The sequence below is a fragment of the Hydra vulgaris genome, chromosome 15 (assembly GCF_038396675.1).
Source record: "Hydra vulgaris chromosome 15, alternate assembly HydraT2T_AEP".
In the NCBI taxonomy this organism is placed as follows: Eukaryota; Metazoa; Cnidaria; class Hydrozoa; order Anthoathecata; family Hydridae; genus Hydra; species Hydra vulgaris.
Window position 1 is genome coordinate 26998476 of NC_088934.1, and position 25263 is coordinate 27023738.

Below are 25263 nucleotides of genomic sequence, written 5' to 3' on the forward strand. Positions count from 1 at the left end.
CCAATACCATCACAGGATGATTTACCATGATGTGTTGCAAAAAAAACGATGTACATTTCATAACAAAATCTTGCTCATGGTGGCATATATTTATGAAGCGTTCGCAGTTATGTACTGGCCAGCACACCCATCTGAAAAGTAATGTTTCTATTTGATGAGAAATATTGCTTTTAATATGTTCTATTGTTAACTTCATTGCATGATATCTACATCATGCAGTAAATCATTTGAAATAAAACATATTGAATCACATTTGAGGACATTATTTACTTTATAATAAACTACTGTTGGATGCAATGATGCATGAATGTTGCTCCAGTGAAAAATTTGTACTTCGTCTTGTACAACAGACTTATAATTTTCTGAGAAATCACAAAGGACAAAGACCTCAGTACTACTTAACTCATTTTTTAATTTCTATCAAAAATATAAATATGTATAAATATGTATAAATGTTTTGCAATGTAAGAATGAACAGTACGTTTTTGTAACTTATTTATTAGAGTATTAATGAAGCTATTTGTGATTTCTGTTAGACTTACTAGCTCAGATTGGTCTTCCATTGTTTGTAATCTATACAATAACCATCATCTTCATCAATATCTTCTTGAGAGCAGAACTTATTTTCAAGATAATGTCTTAATATAGAATCTTGATAAACCTTTGATAACCCAACTGCACTAATCATTAACTTAACATTTGGATGGATGGTAGGCATACAGTATGTGTGTGATCAAACACATACTGTATGCGTACCAGATGCTCATACTGTAATGCATCGATTTGGACAATTTGAGCAAAAGTGAGAAAAATAAATCTTCATATCAGGATAACTGGTTTTAAACTTAGCATACAGTAAATACACATACGTACAAATGAAAAATTTCCTTTTCTTTTTTTTTCAGGGAAAGATAAAATACCATTTTTCAGCAGTAGTTTGCATGATATCTGCACCATATAATTAGTAACATTAAATTCTTTTTTTTTACAATTGTTAGACCAAGGTATTGGAAGCAGTAGAAATTAAATTTTCTGATTCCATTTGAAAACTAACATTTTTTCTTTAATTTGTCCTATAAGTATCCATATCATTTGCTTTACATTTAACATCCTTAGATAATTTATTGGAGGAATCTTCTTGGCTTAACTGATCGGGATCTATATATAAAGTCCTTGCATTACCTAAGTTTACTGTTTTTTTGAACATGTAATGATTTCTTTTTACCAAGAGCAACTCTTGAGTGACTATTCATAACATGCATTTTGAGAGGACTTATGTTCAATGCCATCAAAGAAGAATTGAGATTTAAGAAGTTCATTATCTTCATCTTCATAAATCTGGCTGCAAGTCATTTCTCCAGGACCATCATCCTTAAATGACATCAATTTAGTTTTACTTCATGGACATATCTTTTCTCCAGGAATAACATTAATACTAATGTTTTTTAAATTCCCTGCAAGTTGTATAATGTTTTTACATCCTCCTAAAAACACGAGTGATAATTACTACTTCAGTGAGTTTTTTTGCAAAAAAATCTATTATATATAATTACAATAAAGTTTAAAAAAAGCTTCATGATTAAGTAATAATACCTTTTCTTCCTTTTTCATTGTGTAAATTAAATAGGTCACAGCAAGTTATGAGGATTGTGGAGTAATGTTTTAAGTAAACATTCATGGAAACTGTTGCATTTTCATCACTTTCAATGCCAGAACAACTAATTATCATGTCTTTTTCTACATCATTAAGACTTGAAACTTTCTTGATATCATTTTTGTTTGTCATTACATGTTTGTTTGTGATTTCTTTATTTATTAATCCAATTGAACATCTTTCTTTTTCATTAATATTTTTATATTACTTTTTAGTTCTGTAAGAAATAACTTAAAAATAATTATTTGAAGATTCATAGTTTTATTTTTTTAACTCAAAATGTCTAATATTACTTAGTGGTTCATTAATAATAACTTTAATAATTTAATTAAAAAATACATGCCTATTGGGGCAGTTATTAAAAGTAAGAAATATGGCAGGAATGATTTTTTAGATCTGGACTTGTTATATAAAGGATACAAGTCTTATCGAGAAACAATTAACTTACCCTCAATTCCTTATTCTAAATCAGGGCCTATTTCGAATGCATGACGGAATTCAAGAGCTTGATGAAAACATTGACTACACAAATGAATTGTGCGAAAGGTCACTAAGTTAGAAGCCAAATTTCAGACACTGTAACTGTTTGATCTCCCTATGTTCTATATCTCCTTATTGTAAAAAAAATATTTTAGTGTTTGACCTATACTTACTTCCTGTAATGTTAAGAATTCTACAATTAACATCTTTACCCCAAATTACATAGACCTTTAAGCATAGTTCGTAAGGTATTGTCAGCCCTATGAAAACTTTTTTATTTATTTTAAAAACTTGAGCATTTCTAAATAACAAGTTTACGCAGAGGGTTTTTGAATCAGTTATTGTTAAAATACTTAAAATACCAAAAAGGGATGTTTGGTTTTTATGTTCTTTAAAAATTTCATCACAAATTATATATTAATTTTATTTTCACATTATCAGAAGTAATTTTAAATTTATTTGAGAAAACTATTCCCATGATTAGTTTAAAAAACAACTTTACACAAAAATAGGTATTAGTACGTTGTGTAGCAGTAAGTACTGGTTTCTATTACAGGGTTCAAGTTAAGCATAGCGTGATCGCAAATCCTGATAGTTTTTTTATATTATGTATTATGTTAGAATTGATTACACGTGTATCACAAGTTGAGATTTAATACATAAGTTGGCGATATAAATTAATAGCGAAAGTTAACAACTAGCAGATTTTCTCCGCAAAAAAGACTTTTTTGAGATATTTATAACTTTTGTGATAATTCTTAAAATGTTTTGTGAAAATTCTCAAAAATAGCTGTTTTTCTAAATATGATAAAAATTTAAAATTACACAAATTTTTCGGTTTTCTGTATGTTTTTCAACCGAAATTTTGCTTTTTACTGAATTTATAAAAAGTATCAAAACTGAAATTTCGGTACCGGTTCAAATTAAAATTTCAGCCAAAACCGATACCCAGTTTTGGTTGATCACTAATATATATATATATATATATATATATATATATATGTATATATATATATATATATATATATATATATATATATATATATATATATATATATATATATATATATATACACATACATACACAGTGCTTGACAATGAATTAGAAATTTTTAATTTTTGAACAAAATTACGTTTTGAATAGTAAATTTATTGCAAAATAACATACTTGCACAAAAGTATGTAGGGTATATAACTACATGTATGTACATGTATATGATAATTAGTTAGCACATGATAAGTGTTTATCATCAAACAGTCTTTAATATTGAATTGATCTCCTTTTGTTCTTTATGACCTGAGCAATGCGTCTAGGCATACCCCAAATAAATTCGGCAGCAAGTCGTTCGAGACGTTTGTCATGGTGCCATACTCGTATCAAACGCTCTATCAGATCACGTTTGTTAGTGGAGAACATCTTTAAAACTTCACGCTTTAGTTGGTTCTACAATCCCTCTATTGGGTTGAGGTCGGGACTGTTACCCAGCCAGTCCAAAACAACTATGCCAAGAGCATGAAGAAACTCCATCACTAATTTTGCAGTATGGCATGGAGCGCCATCCTGCATAAATAATCCTCTCCCTTGTCCAAGCAATTCCCTTATTTGTAGATAAAGTCGATCTTGGATGATGTTTCTGTATTGATCTTGTCTCATAGTACCTTCGACAATATGAAGTTGTCCTGTACCGAACACGGATATGCAACTCCACACCATAACTTTGTCCGCATGTTTTACTTTTGAAATTGTACAGGCCGGTAAATCACGTTCAGTGCATCGCCTTCGAACAAAGGGCACTCTTTCCAGCATGGTTTCGATCGACGACTCGTCCAAAAAGCAGACCTTAACAAACAAAACAAAAAATTTATTTAACCATTTTGCTATTCAGTTTTTATTTAACCCTAACCAATAAATATTCATACTTAATACATACATGTACATGTAGATAAATTAGTAAAAAGTACAGTAAGAGTAATAAAATACATCAGGAAATGTAAAAACTTAATACTTACCCTAGACCAATCTTCAGCTGTCCAATCACGATACTTCAAAGCCCATTCAATGCGTTTCTTCTTCATGGCATTGTTCAGAAAAGGCTTCACAGTTGGTCTGTAGGCCAAGTATCCTTGTTCCACAAGCCTCCTCCTTGTTGTACTACAACTGATGTTGACATCATAGAGTTGCCATTGCCTTGTCAGCTTGGCAGAGGATGATTTGGGACTCATCTTACATATGAGCTGACGATCATCACGAGTCGTCGTCTTCCTCATTCGTTTACAGTTTTTCCTATTCAAACTCAAAATATCATCATCAAATTCAAGTCTTTGTTTAATTCTACTGACAGAAGCTGGTGAAATGCCTAGTTTTGTTGCAATATCCTTACTTTTGATTGAAGAACACTGGATATAAGCTTTAATTTTACGTTTTTTACCAGGGCTGAGATCGGAAACATTTCCCATTGTATCAATTAACTTACAATTATTACAATAAAACTAATCTAATTACAATAATCTAAAGAAAAAATAAAACTGTATCATACATTTACACAAATAAAGATTGCATACCACTAACATCATACCATTCATTTTTAACATATTTAATATATTTTAGGGGGCTATTTGGTATATACTTGCTGAAATAGACAGAAATTGTACAAATTTCTAATTCATTGCCCAGCACTGTATGTATACATATACATATACATATATATATATATATATATATATATATATATATATATATATATATATATATATATATATATATATATATAGATAGATAGATGGATAAAATATAGATATATATAGATAAATATATAGATATATATAGATAAAATTATCTAATAACACTTATGAGATAAAAGTTACCTTTTAACATATTAAAATAAAAAGATATTTAGTTAATTGCAGTATTAACTGTCCTATTTAAATGTGAAATTAAAATACGATTAAAGATATTGCCATTAAATTTAAATTTAGTAGCTTGAATGATGAACTTTTAAATATTTCCAAAAAAAAAAACATTACTCTACCAAAAATAATAATTTAAATACTTATATACATTATTATATATTTAAACTTAATGAAATATAGTTCATACTTAAACTAATATAGCATATACTTAATATAGCATATACTTAAACTTATTGAAATATAGTTGAACTTATTAAATTAATTTTTTTCTCTCACTTTATATTGCAAAACAATTTGAATTAAAAACTGAATGAAAACATCAATTTAAAAACCATTTGAATAAAACAATTAATTATACTTAAATATTTTAATAGTACGCCAGATCGAGAAGCAGTACTTAAATATTTTAATAGTACGCCAGACCGAGAAGTTAGAAAAAGCAAATATAAAGTTTAAAGTTTTATGATAATGTTTTAATTTATTAATTAGATTTATTAACTTCATTTTATTTTAAACGCATTTTATGTTATTAATGTTATCAACTGTATAAAACAGCAATAAAACAATGTCACAAAGTTGTTTTAAAATAATATAAGCTCTTTACAGAGTTAATAATGCTGCCAAACGGCAAAGTAACTTTCTATCAAAAAGTCAACTTTTTAGGGAGGCGGAAGCCATTGGCAGTGGCCCCCCAATAAATTTTTAGCAGCAAAATCAGTTATTTCTTGTGCCTCCAGTGGAAGAAAAAAACATTTTTTCTCCAAAAAAAAAACTTCTGGTCGCAGGCAGAGCATTTTTTTGGAGACAAAATGTTTTAGAGACCAACGCCAATAGGGAGGCAGAAGCCATTAATGGCCGCCTCCAAATGAAATTTTTGAAGCCGAATGACTTGGAGGCTGTTTCCTGTGGCTTCTGCCTTCCAACTGGCTGTGGCCACCAAAATGGAGGCAGAACTATTTGCCTCCTGCTGGCAGATGTGAAGAAAATTAACTGTTTTTTTTTAAGTTATTGAGCTATTTAAATATTAATTAGAAACAAATCTTAAAAAATTGACATTAAAATTAGGTTTTATATGATTTTATTGCAAAAGTTTTGACTATTTAAAAAAATTCAATTTTTTTTTGAAAACTAATAGTAGTTTAATATTCAAAAGTTAAAAAATAAGTCAAAAATTAGAAACTTTACTTCCATGCCATTGGCAAAAAAAATCATTTTGACAAAAAAATTTATATGTAATTAAATTGTCAGATTTTGATCAAGGGTTTTTTGAACAAGTCGACATCCTAAATTTTTTGGTCATTTTATTATTTACGAAAATGTTATATTCTTATTTTTATTAATTAGATGTCGTAAAATAATATCTTTTAATTTTCAATAAAAATTTCATTGTTTTTTGCTTTTTGTAATTTAGACAAATTACAACAACAAAAATTCTCAATCAATAAAATGTTAAAAAATTTTGACTCTTACTTTTAAACATTTAAAATGTTTAACACGCTTGAAAGTTTAAAACGTTTAAAAGTTTAAGAAGGTTTAAATTGAGTTTAAAAAGTTCAAATTGAGTATTTAATTATTTTACGTTTCCAACCTATGAAATGCCTACAGGCATCATTTGTAATATATACCCTCAGTTGATGTTTACTCCAATACACCTACCCCTATTTATTTTAGTCAATATATGTGCAATACACTGCAACTATGGCTATATATGTTTTATGTCTTTAATAGCGCATATTTTTCGTCATTGCACTGTGTCAAAGTGTGGCAAGACCATACAAAAATCTTAAAAAATGTATAAATGTATGCATTGACTCACTTATTATATGAAATTTTGAAATACAATAAACAAGTATAACTTTCAATTAACAACAATTATAGGAAAAAAGATAATGCTACCTGATAAGGTGTGACATCCAAGGAGCTACACCATCTTTATTTCAGAATTAATTTTATTTAATGTTAATTTCTGATTAATTTTATTTGCTGCAGCCATTCAAAATTTTGAGAAAACTTTCTTGTCATAAGTTTGTTATTATTATTGTTAACTTTTTTCAAAAATTTTGACCCTCTCATTTATTAATAATTTACTTGGCAGGTGAGATATTAATCTATTTGTTATATTTCGAACTGAATAGCTTAGACTATCATCAGCCCTAAAATAATGCTAATATAAAAGCTGTTTTAACATAAACCATATTAAAAACTGCTGAAAAGGTAATCCAAAGATGATGCCAATTTAAATTTTCACTAAAAGTCCAACTGTTATTAACCAAAAACTTTTGGTTAATAACTGTTTTCCCTGCTTAAAATACTGCAGAATGACTAAATACACAAAATAAAATTAATAAAAAAATAGTTATATGGTGCTTTACTATTTGTCATTAATCTTAATTAATTTTAAAAATTAATCAAAATATCATAAAAGAAATGTTAAATAATTTAAAAAGACTACATATTATTTTTAAAAGAAAATCTTTTTTTTAAAAATCTTTTAAAAGTAAATGGAAAGGTGACTCAGGTGATTGTATCCATTTATTAAATATCATAATTGTCGGTAAAGCAACATAAAGTTTATATAACTGGTCCATTTAGCATCTTATCATCATTTAGCTTAAACCTTCATAAACAAGTTCTCAGAAAAGAAGAGACTTTTATTAAAAAAATTACTACTTGTTGTGAATGATATCTTCTGTAATTGATAAAGACTGTGCAATAATATACCTTCTAGTTGATATATATAATCACAATAATAACATAACTATTAACTATAAATTTAGATTAGTTTCGAATCTTACGCACTTATAATTGTATAGTTTGTGAATATGACACTGTTTGTAAACAGTATATCAAAATATTTACAGTATATCAATTATTCAATTTGCAAAAAAAGAACAATTATTTAGCCAACACTTATCAACATTTGAAAGACTGCAGCTTGTTTTAACCTGATTATAAAAAATCTTTTTTGCGATCAGGTGCCAATACTATTGTATAAAATACAACATTCATGTTCATTTTAATTGGAACAACATTGGAATGAGGAGAAAGAGGAATGGGCAACAAAATATTAAATTTTGATCATAAACTGACAATTTAATTATTTATCATAAACTTTTTTTTTCAAAATGTTTTTTTCACCTGAGGCATAAGTATTCCAATTTTTAACATTTGTTTTAAATATGAAAATAATTTACTCAAAAATTTTTTTGATTTCATTTGATTTTATTTGTATTTATTTTAATTAGTTGAAACTTTTTTCAATAAATCATATAAAATAAAACTTACGAAAATGAAAAATGTCAAGTTTGTTCCTAATTAATATTTAAATTGCTCATTTACTTAAAAAATAAAAGAGAAACCATTTCTAACTACATCTGCCAACAGGAGGCAAATATTTCTGCCTCCAATTAGGCAGCCGCAGCCAGCTGGGAGGCAGAAGCCACTGGAGGTTTTAATTTGGAAATTTATGCGGTTTATCAACACTGACTCTTTATGTTGACAAAACAACTTCACAGCAGATTTACTGTTGTTTTATAGCTTTTCACAATAACAACTCTTTAAAAATAAAACATAATTTATTGCCAGCATGAACATTAGTACTAAACAGTTTTCTATAACTAATTAAAGTGGTTTAAATATTGTAATATTTGGGTTTTTACTTTCATCTTTTTAAGTAAAAATGTTAAGTAAAAACAATTACTAAAAGTAATATCATAATAGTATTAAATACGTTACAATATAACTGCAACTTAAACTTAAAATTATAACTTAAGCTGTAATGCGGTAGTGGTGTAGTGGAAGAGCACTCGCTTCATAAGCGAGAGGTTCCGAGTTCGATTCCCACCACGTCCTTGGTAGTACCGCACTCAACTTGTTTCTCCGCGCAGCGGCCTTGTTCGTCAAGGAGTTATAGAGTTGAGAGAGGGTTATAACCACAGTAACCTCCTCATCTGTAGTGGCCTTCTCGGCTTTGGGGAGGTGAATTACAAAAAAAAAAACTCCGCCAAATGAGAACATTATAAGCTAATATTCAAATATGAGAGATATTATGCTAAAAAATAACAATTACAAACTAATATACAAAAAGACAATTTTATACTACTGCAAAGCTATGCCGGAGAGGTTGCAGGGGCAGGGTTGTTGGAGGGTGATGGGATTAATTGAAAGTTTTTTTTGCGTTAGTTGCGAGTCCTGTATATATTAGGGTTTTATACAAACTCGTTTCCCTGTATCATAATTTGATGAGGTTTCGTTTAAGATTAAATAAAATATTACATTCAAGGCGATTTGATAAAAAAACCTCAAGCACAAAATGATTTTCAGAATTTTATTTATTAGCTTTTTGGCCAAATTTTTGACTTCACTGTAAGCAGATACAAAATTGAACACAAGCTGTAGAGTCACATCCATACAACATTATATAGGATCATCAAACGCACAAGGAAGTCAAATATTTATGATAATGTCATTAGAAAGGATGAATCTCAGTGGGAGCTTGTCCTTGTTGCGACAGGAGTCGTGCAATTCTTGCATAACTTTGATGGCACGCTTGCAGCATTGGTTGCTTCCAGCAATGTTGATTGGAGAGTCATGTTTTCCAGTGGGTTTTCAAGCAATTGAGAGCTTTTGGGTTGTCATTCAGAGCTTCAGATAATTCTTCAAAACGTGGAACAATTGACTGCTGAACCAATGGTCAGCCCATGAGTAAGAAATGAATAAACAGATTTTACGCAACCTGATCCGGATTTCTGGCATCAGAATAAACGCAAGAAAGGCTAGAATGGCAAGAGAGTTCCAGCGTGCATTGCTGATGTTTGGGATCTGTTTGAAATTCATGAAGGAGATCTCATTTCTCTCAGTTAAGTGACGGAAGACACGAGTGAGGTGGTAGAGAAACTTCATGTCATCTCTCCAGCTGCCTGTCTCCTTAATCTTAGTTTTACCGTTGCTGAAGGCTGCTTTCAATTTATCCTAATTGCTCATCAAACCCTGCACAAAGAAGTACTTGATGCTTGGTGATTTAGTCGACCCATGGAGCTCATCGTCCATGACAACGTGAAGAAAGTGATCTAGCACATGGTGCTGACAACTGATGAACTTGGGTTTGGGGTGACCATTCTTTTCGAACATTTGCTGCAGCCAAACAATAACGTCTGTCTTCTTGCCGGTATTCACGATTGTTGTGTCAGCAACAATCATCACAACTGATCCCCACATGTTGAACTCCTCTAACACATCCTGGAGTCCTTCTGTAATTGTTTGAGCTTTCCCATCTTTCAATTTTAGCGCAATCAACTTAATTTCTTTAGATTCATTCTTGTGGACCACGGCCTGATATTCAAAGCACACCACTGCTGCTGCTCTGTGGGACAACAGCTTTGAGCATGTAACAAGACGTCTTGCAATGCCTGTTGGGTTATGCTTCCTTTTGTTCATTGATGCTGCATTGTCATCCTCCCAAGGACTGTCAACACTGTTCTTGGATGAGTCCGTGCTTTTTTCGGAACAATCAGGTAGCGCTAAGCTGGTAAGTGTGGATACAGTCGCTTCCATTGCCCTAATTCGCTTGGATGGGTGAATGATATTGGCACTAGCAGGTTTGCTACTCGAATAACCAATGCGACTTTTGCTCTCAATGTGCAGTTTGTAAAGGTTCTCATCCTCTTTGCACAACCATTCGCCTTTCATCTTGGTCATGTCAAACAATTCATTCAATCAAAGTTTTGTTTCTTTCTGCAGCGATCGCAGTCTTTCAGAAGTTTTGCTAGTTTTGCACAAACGGCTTGATCAGATACATGCGGGAAGTTCAACATCTTGCTCCATAGGTCTTTAAGCTCTACAGCAATTAAACCGATCCTCAATCTCCGTTCTTTGGCAGTGGATTCAAGAAATTTGAACCATCTAATGACGTGGTTTTTCAGAGGCACGCGACTCCGTTCGCCCAAGGGTGCTTCATAAATTGCCAGGTTGTCTCTTCTTGATAGGGCATGAAACTGGACTAAGTTCTTTGTCCAGGTTTCTTTGTTCTTCTCCGTGTTAGAAGAGCTCTTCTTGAATGACACATTGTCTTCTACTCAGCAACTGAAATAGGAAAGGCCTTAATGTCAATATAATTTACATAACAAATTAAAGAAACTTTTATTAAGTTTTCAATTGAACTGTTATTGTTAAAATGTTTTATTTCAAAAGTAGCAAATAACAATTATAGAAAATGAAAAAGGCAGACACTAATAAAATATTATATGCTCAATTATAATTTGCAAAAGAGTTAAATGTAACTTACCAAATATAACAAAGATCTCTCTATACCAAACTATAGAGACTCCACAATAATTAAAACAAAGCAATAATAATGTTGACACCAAATTAAGATAATTAAAACTCAACTAGCTGCTTTGAACACTTTGCTTATATACCAGTTTATAGCAGACTGCAAAACAGCTGAGGAAAATTTTAAAACTCTACAGAAGCTTCCCAAACAATTATGTCACTCTGACGTCACTGTCCTGGCTGACTGTGCACAGCATTATACGATGTTCTGGAACAATTTATACATTTCTCTGCTACATAAATTATTGCACAAGTCGGTTTCATGACATAAGTTATATACAGTATATATATATATATTTTAGTGGAATAAATGTCATTTTAGTCATTGCTACATAAGTAGCACCCTAGTATATATATATATATATATATATATATATATATATATATATATATATATATATATATATATATATATATATATATATATATATATATATGTGTGTGTATATATATATATATATATATGTGTGTATATATATATATGTGTGTCTATATATATATATATATATATATATATATATAAATATATATATAGATATATATATATATATACATGTAAGTGTATATATATGAATAAAGAAAATATCTTTGTATTATCATGTATAATATTGTATTCTTAAAAGAGTGCTCAATAGATAAACTAAAGCTATATAGTATATATGTTACTGTTACCTGCAATACCAGGAACTAGCTAAATGCTAATGTTTATAATATAGTTTAATACTGCAAATCTAAGTTTCATGTGATACCACAATCATCAGGCAAGTAATAAAAGTTTTATTTTGCTACGATTTGTTTAGTGGATGTTACGGCTTATATTTGTATTTTGGATTTTTAACAAACGGAAATTGATTAGTTGTTAGATTAATAATATTATTAATTTATTTTTAGTTAGCTAATAGTTGTGAAATAGTTATGTTTAATGTTTTAAAAAAATATTTTTTTTTTATTTTTTCATTTTTTTTTTTAATGTGATAATGTGCATCATTTGTATATTAAAAAAATAGGAATTAAAATTGATATAAATATATATATATAAATATAAATATAAATATATATATATATATAAATATAAATATATATATATATATATATATATATATATATATATATATATATAATATTATGAAATATATTACAAAAGCTGTGTATGTAAATAATGTATTAGTTAGCCAAGAGATATATGGAGTAGATTAATGTAGTTATTTTTAGTTGTTAGTCAGGTTTGTAGCGAGCTTTGTAATTTTTTAATAAGAATTTGTTTTTGTGGCAGCACTTTGATATAATTTTGGTTCTTTTATTTAGCAGTTCTTCAGGTTTTGGATATGATATAGTAGTAAATTTCTTATACAGACATATAGTGGGCATCTTCTGGAAAGATTTGAGTAGGGGCGTACAGACTTGAGAATAGACCATGTTAGCATAGGGGTTTCGTTAAAATTATTTTTTAAATCCCAGACGTATTTTGATAGGGCAGTAGACTTTTTGTATTTAATATTACTGAATGGTGATTTGTGGTTGTTATATCTGGTTTTCCACTCATCTTCCGTTAATCCGACATAAACTTTGTTGGGTTGGTTTTTTGCTGCGATGATGCATTTATACATAATATTTGTGGATTTGCACTTAACATTCAGAGGGCGTTCTACTTTGTTTCAACAATTGCATTTTGGGTTATTATTTTCAATTCTTGGGAAGATAATTTTTTTGTTGTGTTTTTTTAATAATTTTTTCTATGTTTTCAGTGCAACTGTAGCTTACCTTTACAGTCTTTCTGTTTAAGATTTTGTGAAGTTTGTGTGTCTTAATGAAGTTTTTTTCTAGTAAGTACAAGAACATTTTTGCAACATTTGTGGAGATGTTTTTTTAAAATAGGGGGTTGAACCATATTATATTGCGTTAACGATTCTTAGGTGTTTTTTGTTTGATCTGATGTTAAAGGGAGTAGTTTTTGTCTAATTCCCTTCGTTAAAAATCCAAAATACAAATATAAGCTGTAACACCCACTAAACAAATCGTAGCAAGATAAAACTTTTATTACTTGCCTGATGATTGTGGTAACACATGAAACTCAGAGTTGCAATATTAAACTATATCATAAACATTAGTATTTAGCTAATTCCTTGTACTGCGGGTAACAGTAACATATATACTATACAACCCTCGGAATTAGGAAAAACGAGGTCGGCAATAATTTGCCAACCTAAATCTGACCTCATTTCTATGTTGTTATGATAAAAACTTTGCACCAACCTGATGTCAATCAAAAATAGTTTAAGATCAGCAATGAATTGCTTTTTTTTTTAATTACAAAGGCTGATATATATATATATATATATATATATATATATATATATATATATATATATATATATATATATATATACATATACATATATATATACATATATATATATATATATATATATATTTATATATTCATATATATATCTCTATATAAATATATATATTTATATATTCATATATATATATATATATATATATATATATAAATATAAATATATAAATATCTATAAATATATATATAAATATCTATAAATATATATATATAAATATCTATAAATATATATATATATATATGTAAAGATATATATATATATTTTTTTATAATTCACCTACCCAAGGCCAAGAAGCCCACTACAGATGAGGAGGCTACTTGTGGTTATAACCCTCTCTCAACTCTCTAACTCCGAAACACGAGCCTTGACGAACAAGGCCGCTACGCGGAGAAACAAGTATATATATATATATATATATATATATATATATATATATATATATATATATATATATAAATTACTAGAAAATCACTTAACAAAAATTTTTCATTTAACACAAAAAATTTTAGTTGAGTGATTTTCTACTAATTTATTGTTTTGATCTTTTAAGAACATTGAGAACTCTATTTTGTCGAATACATTTTAAAATTGTTTATACATGCATTGTTTTAAATTGTATATATATATATATATATATATATATATATATATATATATATATATATATATATATATATATATAAAATATTTAAAATATTTATGGAGAGAATCTTACCAGTAAGATATGATAGAGATCCGAACTCTAATATAAAAGTGCCAACACTTGCAGTACAAGTTATTGGTGTTTCCCCATTAGGTACACCATGATCAAAGTTAACTGTTCCAAAAGGCATACTTGTATTGGTCACAAAGGCTATAAAGTTTAGGATCAAAACATAAACTTAATATGTTTAAAAAGATAAACAAGCTAAAAACATACTTAGTACTGTTCATATATTTTTTACATAAACTTTATTAAAGATATTAAAATGTTATTAAAGTTGACTTTGAAAATTACCAGGCAAAAGCTTTTCAGCAGCTTGAACAGCTAATCTAAGTAATGGTCCCTCACATGGATAGCCTTGCTCAAGTTCAACCTCAGATTTGTATGAAAGAAGATGTGCTGATAATAATCCGCCAACAACTAAAATAAAGATTTTCTAACTTAACTTGCATCTTGCAAAATAATGATCATGATTATGAGTTAAACTGATTTCTACATTTCTAGTTTTTCACTTAGACATCTTGAATAATAATAAAAAAAATTATTCAGATATTTCATAAAAAGGTCAACAGAGAAAAAACTAAAAATTACTAAATACTAAAATTTTTTAAAGACCACAAAGACAAATTTATAATTATATAAAATATAATATTGTTTATTTAACTTATTAAAACTCATTTTTTATTTAAATACTTGGTATTAACTACTAAATACTCATATAACTGATAACATAACAACTTTAATTTAAATTTTTATTTTATAATATGTATTTTATTATTTTTGATTTATTATTTATATTATTTTATCATCTAGGTAAAATAATGAAACTGTTAATTTTAAAAAAATTCAATTTAAAATGCATGCAATTTAAAAAATGTATTGAAATAATAACTTTATTGCGTTTATTTATTAAATTATATTACCTGAAAAAAATGCCCTGTGACTATAAAAATGGTCATCCCCTGATGTTTTTTTTCTATTGGTATATTAAATAAAAAATCTTGTATTCTTACCTCTAATATTTGTTTCAAATACTGAAACATTAATATCACGTTCAAATGAAATTGTGTCTTCAAGCAGCTTAGCAACACGTTTAAACTCTGTCATATTACCCATGATCTAGAGGTTTTAAAATAATCTCATAACTTACAAACTTAATCTCATAACATAGAAACCAATTCTCATAAATTAAAAAACCTGAAGATTTAAGTTCATTATTGCTGTTAATATAACCAACTTAAAAGAAAGTTTTACAATCACAAGTATATCATTTTAAAAGTATAAAATTAAAAATAAAATATTTAAATCAGTGCATACTTTGATAAGCACTCTGACAATATACTGAAATGAGGGACTGCCAGGGGGCTAGTACATACATAGACTGACTAAACAGATTTAACAAGTAAGGAGTGCAGCAACATTGACCAAGGGTTTGGATAGCAATTATAACAAGCATGAGAACTAACTTTCTGTATTATTATGATAGTAAACATAAATATTACATAATTACAATTCAAAGTTATAGCAGAATTGGTTAAAAAAAAAAATTGTTTGTAACATCACTATAGCTTTAATGACAATATGGTCAGGTTTGTAAAGTTGTTTATAAAAGATTAACAGTTGTAACTAAAATAAAAAAGTAATTTTTGAAAAAACAAATAAACCTTTTTTGACATAAAATCTTGTTATTTCAAACAAAAAATTAAGAAAGAGCGCCAAATAAATTCGAAAATTCTTTTAATTAGATTGAACTAACTGATTGGTTTCTTAAATAAAAAATCAGTTTCTTATAAAAATTTAATTATCAAAAAATAAATTGATAAAAGTTTGTTATTAAACTTTTTCTTAGTCAATGTCTTTCTACTAAAAAATTTTTATTTTAAATTCATATTCATTTTTTTAATGTTTATAATATCAAACATTAAAAAAAATTTAATTTAAAAAAACATTTGAAAAAGTCACATATTTTTTTAAAATGTTATAACATTTGAAAAAGTCACAATTTTTTTTAATGTTATAAAAATTTATTTTGCACAAACTCATTTTATGCTTGCTCAAACTATATATATAGTTTGTATATACATACATACATACATACATACATATATATATATATATATATATATATATATATATATATATATATATATATATATATATATATATATATATATATATATATATATATATATATATATATAATACACCTATAGATTGTTGCCTTTGGGAGTAAAAATGATTCTTACGCCAACAAATATGTCACTTTTAATTACTTTTGACTTTCGTCCAACATTTCCATGTTGTCAGAAAGTTAAAATCATTAATTTAATTACAAATTAATTGTTTTTTAAAAAAACCGCAAAAACGCAAATTTAATTGACCAGAATGTTTTTAAAAACATTCTTAATGTTTTTAAAACATTCTGAATGTTTTTAATAATATAAACAATGTTTTTATTTTTATTTTTTTTAATAAAATGGTTTTATTTTTTTTACTGTAAACCATGCGCGGAGTGTTGCTACAAATTTAATATAAAAAAATAATAATAATAAAAAAATATTAAATTTGTGTTTTTGCAGATTTTTTAAAAAACGATTAATTTGTAATTAAATTAATAGTTTTTACTTTCTGACAACACGCAAATGTTGGACCAAAGTCAAAAGTAAATAAAAGTGACGTATTTGTTGGCATAAGAATCATTTTTTTCCTTCCGCCGTACTCCCAAATGCAACAATCTATAGAACTATATACATATATATATATATATATATATATATATATATATATATATATATATATATATACACAATAAGTGATAGGTTTTATCGTGCATTAGATAGATGTGGAAAGGCTATCGGTCTCGACATTTCTAAAGCTTCATAAAGTTCAGTAAGCTGGTCGTCTCCACAAGCTCACTTCTTACGGTGTATCAACATCCTTATGATTATTGAATCCTTCCTTACCAATATAAAGTTATGCAGTATAAAAGTTGTCCTCGATGAACAACACTCTTCTTCATATCCTGTTACTTCAGGGGTTTTTTAAGGTTCTATCCTTGGCCCTATACTTTTTTTAAATGCATTAACAATCTCCAAGAAATTCTCATATCTAAGGTCGTGCTGTTTGCTGATGATACTAGCATTTACTCTTGTCTTGATAAGAAGCCAACACTCTTTGATTGCTTAGAGGAGCCTTTTGAGCTTGAAAAGGACCTTACTTCTGTTACAGCATGGGGCACCCAGTGGCTGGTGAACTTTAACACAGATAAAACTTTTCTTCAACTAATCGTTATTGCAATAATCTAGATCTTCCTATATCTATTAACGATTATGTACTCTATGAGTCATCTACCCTTCATTTTCTAGGATTAACTCTTACTTCCGATTTTTTTGGAAACCATATATCAAATCCATTACAAAATTAGCATCTGCTAAGGTTGCATCTTTTTATTGTGCTTACCGCTATTTATATTTTTATCTCAAATCTTGTATTAAATACTGTTGCCATATCTGGGGCAGATCTTTCAATGATTCCCTTTCTCTTTTAGACAAGGTGCAAAAACGAATTGTAAACTAAGTTGGACCTGCTCTTGCAGCCAACCTCTAACTATTATCAAATCTTTGTAATGTTGCTTCTCTTTCTCTTTTCTATAAATACTATAAAGGGCTCTAAAAAGCTAATGTCTTTTGTGCCATCAACTGAAATTCATTATTGTGCTTTATATTGTCATATTGTGCATTAATTTGTCATTTAATTAAATCTCGTCCTTTTACTGCGACTGTTCCTAAGCACTCCAAAAATTCTAATTTTTCACGTTTTTCTCCTTAGACATCACTACACAACTCCTTTGGAATTTGCTTCCTTCCTTTTGTTTTCCTGATTCATATAATTTGCAATATTTTAAGTTGTTTGTTAATCATTGCTTTATAAAACCTTGCTTTATAAATTTCATCTTTTTTTTTTCCAGTACCTTTCAATTCTAACAGTGATTGAAAAATTTTTTAAACGCCATGATAAGCTATATTTTTTAAAGTATATTTGTTATATATTTTTACAACATTAAAGTTGTAAAAATATATACATAACATAATTAAGCATATGCTTGTAACAAGTATAAAATCAACTTGTGTATTTAATAAGCAATTTATTTAGTGAAACAGATAGCTCTTGTAAAAAGCTGTTGAGAGGAACAGCTCGCATGGCTCACTTATTTATTTTAGGAGTCTTAAAAGCCATTTCGAGCTGTGTATATTAGGGTGTCCCAAAAAAAAAAAAAAAAAAGAAAAAGACTACCCTCAAATGTTTGGGATTTGGTCTGTAGAAAAAGAAAAAAACCTATATGTTATGGTACATCTAGTCAACAATTGCAAGATGTATATTTTGAAAATTTGGATATAACAATTTTTTCTGTATATTTGTTACTTTCGCTTTTGTAATAATTGTTATGAAAAAAGCATTTTTGTTAAAATCATACAGAAAGATTTATTAGATAAGCTTAAGAATCATTATAAACTTTTCTAATAGATTTACTTGTTAAATACATTTCACTAGTGCAGAAGTGTTCACAATATCAATTTTTATTTGTTTTTAATATGGAATGTTCAAAAACAAAAATAAAGCAAGGTGCAAAGAGAAAATACAACTGCTCTATTAGTCCTAGAAGAACTGTTTACCTTCTTAATTATCCTATAAACAAATTGCCAACAAAGCAACTGCCTTCTGTGGGAAATGTGTTGAGATATTACCTATTTTTAAACTCTGAAAAAGCTACAGATTCAGGCTGTCAGAGTTTCACATTGCGTGTCCACAAAAATGTCTTGGACTTGAACTTGTGTGTTTTAAAGGAGTTTGTGTTAATCATTTTGGGATCAATTGTGTTGTTGCGGAAGTAATTTCTGTATGGATGGATTTGGAGATTATATTCAGAAAGGAGCTCAAGTAAGGTAATAAGTAACCTTTAAATAATGAATATTTTTTCAGTTCGTTTTTATTTTTTGTTAGCTTAACTGTAATTGTTATCGATAAAATATATTTTTTTATTATTTACCTAGGGACAAAATAAAAAAGTTCATTAAAAAATACACTAAAATGCTAAAAATGAAATCACTTGAATTTAAAGATAAAACAAAACATAACATTCTAGCAGAAGAATTTAAATTCGAGTTAAGTAATCTTTTTAATATTTCAAAAATTGATTTTGAGAAGAAAATAAGAACATCAAATAATCATCTAGAAGTAGTTAAAAATGATCTAGAATTCTTTAAAGACCAAATGAATGAAAGGAAAATGTTCATTGAGGAAAAATATGATACAGCTTACAGAGCTAGAGCTGAAAAGAGGAGACTCAGATTTCTAACTATAGAAAAACAAAAACAAAAAGAGATTCATAAAGTTCAAGGAAGCCACAATAGTAGTATAGCAATATGAAGCGAAAATTTAGATAGATTTGAAACAGCTGACTGCAAATCTGACTCTTCAACAGATGATGAATTTGATGAAAAACTTATGAAGAAAAAAAAAAGGTAGTTGTGAACTAGTACGCTATTAAAAATAATTTTTATTTATAATTAAGTATTAATTTTATTTCCAGAACAACTTTATTATTAATAGAGGCATAATAACTCAACAAAAAATTTAAATGAAAAATTTATTTTTTAAACACTTTTAGATTAAAGAAAATGACTAAAATAATCATAGAGCTTACTCCTGATGAGCTTATTGAAGCAACATCAATCGTGGCAGCAAGATATAATATTGGAATACGACCTCAGACTGCAATTATGTCTGCCATTATTTCCAAACCTAATGTTAATTTTAAAGAAATAAACATCTCTAGGTCTTCTGTTCACAGAAAACGGTTTCAGATAATTCAATCAACAGTGGACCTTCTAAGAAAGCAAATAATTGATTTACTAAAAGGTAAAAGACTAGTTCTGCATTTTGACACTAAACTAGTTAAAGAAATTTCAGAAGACCTTTAAATATCTATTGTTTATGACAGATTGACTGTAAGCGTTAGCTCTCCAGACGCTCCAGATTGCAAAGATATATTGCTTGGGATTGTCTAATTAAAAAATGCTACTGGAGCATGTCAGACAATTGAACTAATAAATTATTAGAATATTACGAGTGTGTTAATCAACTGTTTGCTTGCTGCTGCGATACAACCAGTAGTAACACAGGGAAATATGCTGGAGCAATTCAATTTCTGAGTGTAAAACTTAATCTCCCTTTAATATGGTTGTTATGCAGGGATCACATATATGAGCTGCATATGCCTTACTTCATGGAAGTACTCACAGGAAAGACAAAAGACATAGAGCATTATATTTAAAGTTAAAAAAAAGCGGAATGAAGTTTGAACAGAAGTGAACTCTCTAAATAATATTGAAAAAATGAGTTGGGGTAACCTAGAAGTTGATTCAGTGTTGTACACTCTTGCAGAAGATGCCTTACTTTTTGTTCAAAAGCTCTGCTTAAAAATACTTTTGCAAGAGGTGATTATAGAAACCTTTGCCAGCTTGTTGTTTTTTATCTTGGTGGAAATGTAACTAATTTTAAATTCCATCAACCTGGCGCTTGTCACGAGGCACGTTTTATGGCAGACAGACTTTAATGGCAGACATTGGAAATGACAAAAAATGTTATTAAAATAATGACAGAAAAGTTTTTTTATTGCCATTCTTTATGGACTTTTAAAAAGCTTCAAAAGCACCTCAGAATGACCTTAATGCTTTCAGGGCAAGTCTTAAAATACAAGAGCAATATGATGACTAATTAGGACAGTCTTTAACAAAGAGTATAAAACCACACTCTTGGTACTTAACTCCTCAGCTTGTTGTGTTAGCAATTGGAGATCGCAACGTTGAAGACAATGAAAAAATAAAAATGATTAATAACCTACTTAAATTTCTTATGCCAACATTTCATATTGGGTATCCTCAAATTATTCCAGTTCTTGATTCCAAAACAACATTATCTCTTCTGGTTGGTCCAGAGTCTTGGTATCTTTTTAAAATTATTGGAATTTTAAAAAGCGAAGTTGAACAATGAGTTTACAGTGGAGTAAAATCTTGGAATAATACTGAAAGTTTTCGTAAGTTCTGTTTATTTGTAAAATATCTCTCTACCACTAACAATTGCGCAGAAAGAAACATCAAGCTTATACAAGACTTTGTGAAGGAATCTACAAATGATGATCAAAGGCAAAATATAATGCTTGTTGCAAAAGATCATAGAAAAAAACTACAAGCCAAAATGCCAAAAGATCAACTCACAAAAGCATATACTATATAACTGTTTTCCTATGTGTTTGATTTAATAAAAAAAGATTTTTAACTTTGTGATTCATTTTTTTCTCTGTGGCGGTTGTTTAAGTTCATTATTTAATTCTGCTAAATAAATTTGTAAGTTGGGGATTTTATATTTATTGAAGGAAAATTGTCTCAGTAATATGCGCGTAAAACTGTAAAAAAATATAAATCTCTCTGAACTTATAATTTTACATCTAGCTAAGTTGCAAACTTTAGATCAAAATTTTTTATATATTCTATCTTTATAGACCAAATCACATAGTTTGGAGGGTATAGTCTCTTGATTTTCAAATTTTCATCATTTTTTGGGACACCCTAGTGTATATACGCAGTTGATATGGGAATGAATGGGAAGAAACACAATTAACTAGGTATGGCTGCAACTAACTTTTTAAAATAAATTTTGAGAACAATCTTATAGTTTATTTTTTTGAATAAAAAATATTAGGGGCCCCTAAAGATCCTTGAACATTTAATGAGTTCCTAACATTTAAAAAAAAAGTTCTTCAAAAGTATATCATGTTGGGTCACAAATGGAGCAAAATTATAAGAAAATTTTAAAAAAATGGAATTTTTTTCATTTTTAGGTAATAAACTTGATTCTTTATGCTGTTAAATCTAACATATTTATTTTATACAATATAGTGATCATTTTTAAAATTTTCATAGAATATTGCTTCATTTAAGACCAAACATGATACACTTTTAAATAACTTTTTTTGGATAATATTAGGAACTCGTTATATGTTCAAAAGTCTTGGGGGACCCCTAAAAATACTTTTTTCATTAAAAACTTTTTAAAGTTTTTTTTATCATATAGAACACATAAAGGGGGTAGCAGATTATATTTATCAAAAATGCTGTTTATATATATATACACACATATATATATTTTCTGTTATATATATATATATATATATATATATATATATATATATATATATATATATATACACTATACCTTATATTATATAACAGCTTGAAACATTTTAATTTAATAGGATGAGGTTTATGTGGTTTGATTTACTTTACTTTGAGGATTGGGTCTCAACACAAAACTCTCTTATAATTTAAAAAATTTGAAGGAAAAAAAATTCCTTATCAGAGACGATTCGGCATTGCATCCATTCATGGAATCAGTTAGACTGTGCAATACGAATGACATAAAATTCACATTCCTTCCAGAAATATGAACCTCATGTCATCCAAATTCAACCAACCTAACCCAACAATTTGATGTGACATTATTTGAAACACTACAAAAAAAAAAGGGAGCAAATTTTAGAAAAAGGGTCCAGGAAACAATGAAGCAAATATGCTAAAGATAAGTTCTCTATGCTGTTGAAAAAGCTGTACTGTTCTATAAGAGAAGAAAATGTTGTTACTGGTTTTGAGAAAAGTGGCATTGCTCCTATAAACAGAGGTGTTGTTAATGCTCCTTCAGAGTATGAGAATAGATTGAACCAGTACTCCTAACAAGAGGAAGGAAAGATCAAAAAACAAATGTGCTCCCTGGAAAAGTAATTGTAGTGAAGACCTTCTGGGCATTGATAAAGAAGTGGATCTACAAACTTTAATTGTTAATGACATATATATATGACAAAACTTTCGAAAAATAGTATTGACGTATATATATGCAAATATTTGTTTGAAGAAGTGTGACACCATGAGCAGCGAAACCAGTCCTATATTCTAGAACATTCTTTTAAGGAAAATTTAAGCTCATAATGGCTATTTTTCTAGAAGTGTAACTGATTTAATTTAAATTTTAATTTAGAAAAAAAAAACTTGTGATGCAAAATTGAATTCAATAGAAGATATTGTTTATTTTATGCTTGAAAGTGACAATGAAGTTTCAGATTTTAGTGATAGTTACCTTGATGATGATGATGTAATAGATAGCACAGATATATCCACTAAAGAGGAAAGTGATGATGTTATGAACAAGTCAATTGCTGAAATAAATGAATGTGTTGTTACCCAGCCTGTTTCTTTTGTTGTCCAACTAGTATAAGACAGCAAAGCTGCCTAGCTAGTAATAATGTAGTATTTTCTGCTTCTATTCTAAATAACGATACTCTTTTGTTTTTATCTGAATCATTCAACACAGACAAACAAATGTTGTACAACTTACATGACAAAATTGACTCATTTGTATACTTTGAATCATTAAAATCAGATGTGTTTGATTTAATTGTTAATTTATGCGAAAAAATTTAATGGGACAAATTGTTTTTTATTTAAAATATCTTATTTAATTCTAATTTATAATTTGTTTTGTAAGATACTAATAATTTTTTGAAGGTAAAACACTTTTTTTTTCTTGAAAAAATTATTTTATGAAATATTTAGGAATAAATTCTACATTTTAGTAATCATGGCTCCAGCAAAATAATATTTGAATGAGAATCAACGAAAATTAATTTTGGATTTAGTTGAATTTTTTTTTTACAGAACTATTGAAAAAGAGACTGGAATTCCACATTCCACCATTTCAAACATTGTAAAAAAGTTTGGAAGTCACCAAACTGTAAAGATTTTGAAAGGACAGGGACGCATCATAAGACTACCGTCAAAGAAGATCACTTGATTGTAAAATTATGCAAGAAAAGTAGATTCAAGTCATCCAGAAAAGCTGCAGAATATATTGACAATAACACTGGAACCAAAATAACTGATAAAACCATCGGAAATCATTTACATGAAAATGGGTTTAAAAGCTACACACCACGCAAAAAACCATTTTTGACACAGCAACATAAGAAAAAATGATTATTATTTGCTAAAACTCATGTTAATAAGCCAATTTCATTTTGGAAGAAAATACTGTGGTCAGATGAATCCAAATTTAATTTGGTACATTTTGATGATAAACAAAATGTTTGGAAAAAAACTGGTGAAGCTTACCGTTTAAGTTGCATGCAAGGAACCGTAAAACATGGAGGTGGTAATATTATGGTATGGGGCTCTATGTCCTGGAATGGTGTTGGAAATCCTGAACTTATTAAAGATACAATGAATTTGGATATGAAAATTGATATTTTGAATAATAATTTGACTTCATTAGCGAGTAAATTGAGATTAGATAGATATTTTATATTTTAACATGACAACAATGATTTGAAACATAAGTAAAAAAAAAACAAAAGAATTTATACAAATCAAATCCATAAATGTTCTTAAATGGCCAGCACAAACTCCAGATATAAATCCTATAGAAAATTTATGGTGGATTTTACATAAACAAATAGGTAATCGTCACTTGAAGCAAAAGAAAGAATTATAAACTGCTGTTACAAAGACTTGGGATGAAATAAGTTCTGATATTACAAAAAAATAATGGAATCTATGCCAAAACATTTGAATGCTACTATAAAAATATTAATTCTACCATAAGTCTTCTTAATAAATTATTTACGTTATGTGTCCCATTATTTTTTTCCAGACAATTTAGTCAAAAAATTGATATGTTCACTTATTATTAAATATGATTTTTGAAAAATCTAAAAATAC

At 28.1% G+C, this 25263-nt stretch overlaps 1 protein-coding gene across 1 annotated transcript in view; it reads right to left on the minus strand.

The window, feature by feature from the left end:
• Positions 1 to 25263, minus strand: part of LOC100205423 (ER degradation-enhancing alpha-mannosidase-like protein 2) — a 53142-nt gene that overhangs the window by 17984 nt on the left and 9895 nt on the right. The window contains exons 4-6 of the mRNA XM_065820352.1: positions 15451 to 15556; positions 14732 to 14857; positions 14450 to 14587 (exon numbers count right to left, since the gene is read on the minus strand). Coding sequence (XP_065676424.1) covers positions 14450 to 14587; positions 14732 to 14857; positions 15451 to 15556 — 370 coding nt within the window. The remainder of the gene's footprint in view (positions 1 to 14449; positions 14588 to 14731; positions 14858 to 15450; positions 15557 to 25263) is intronic.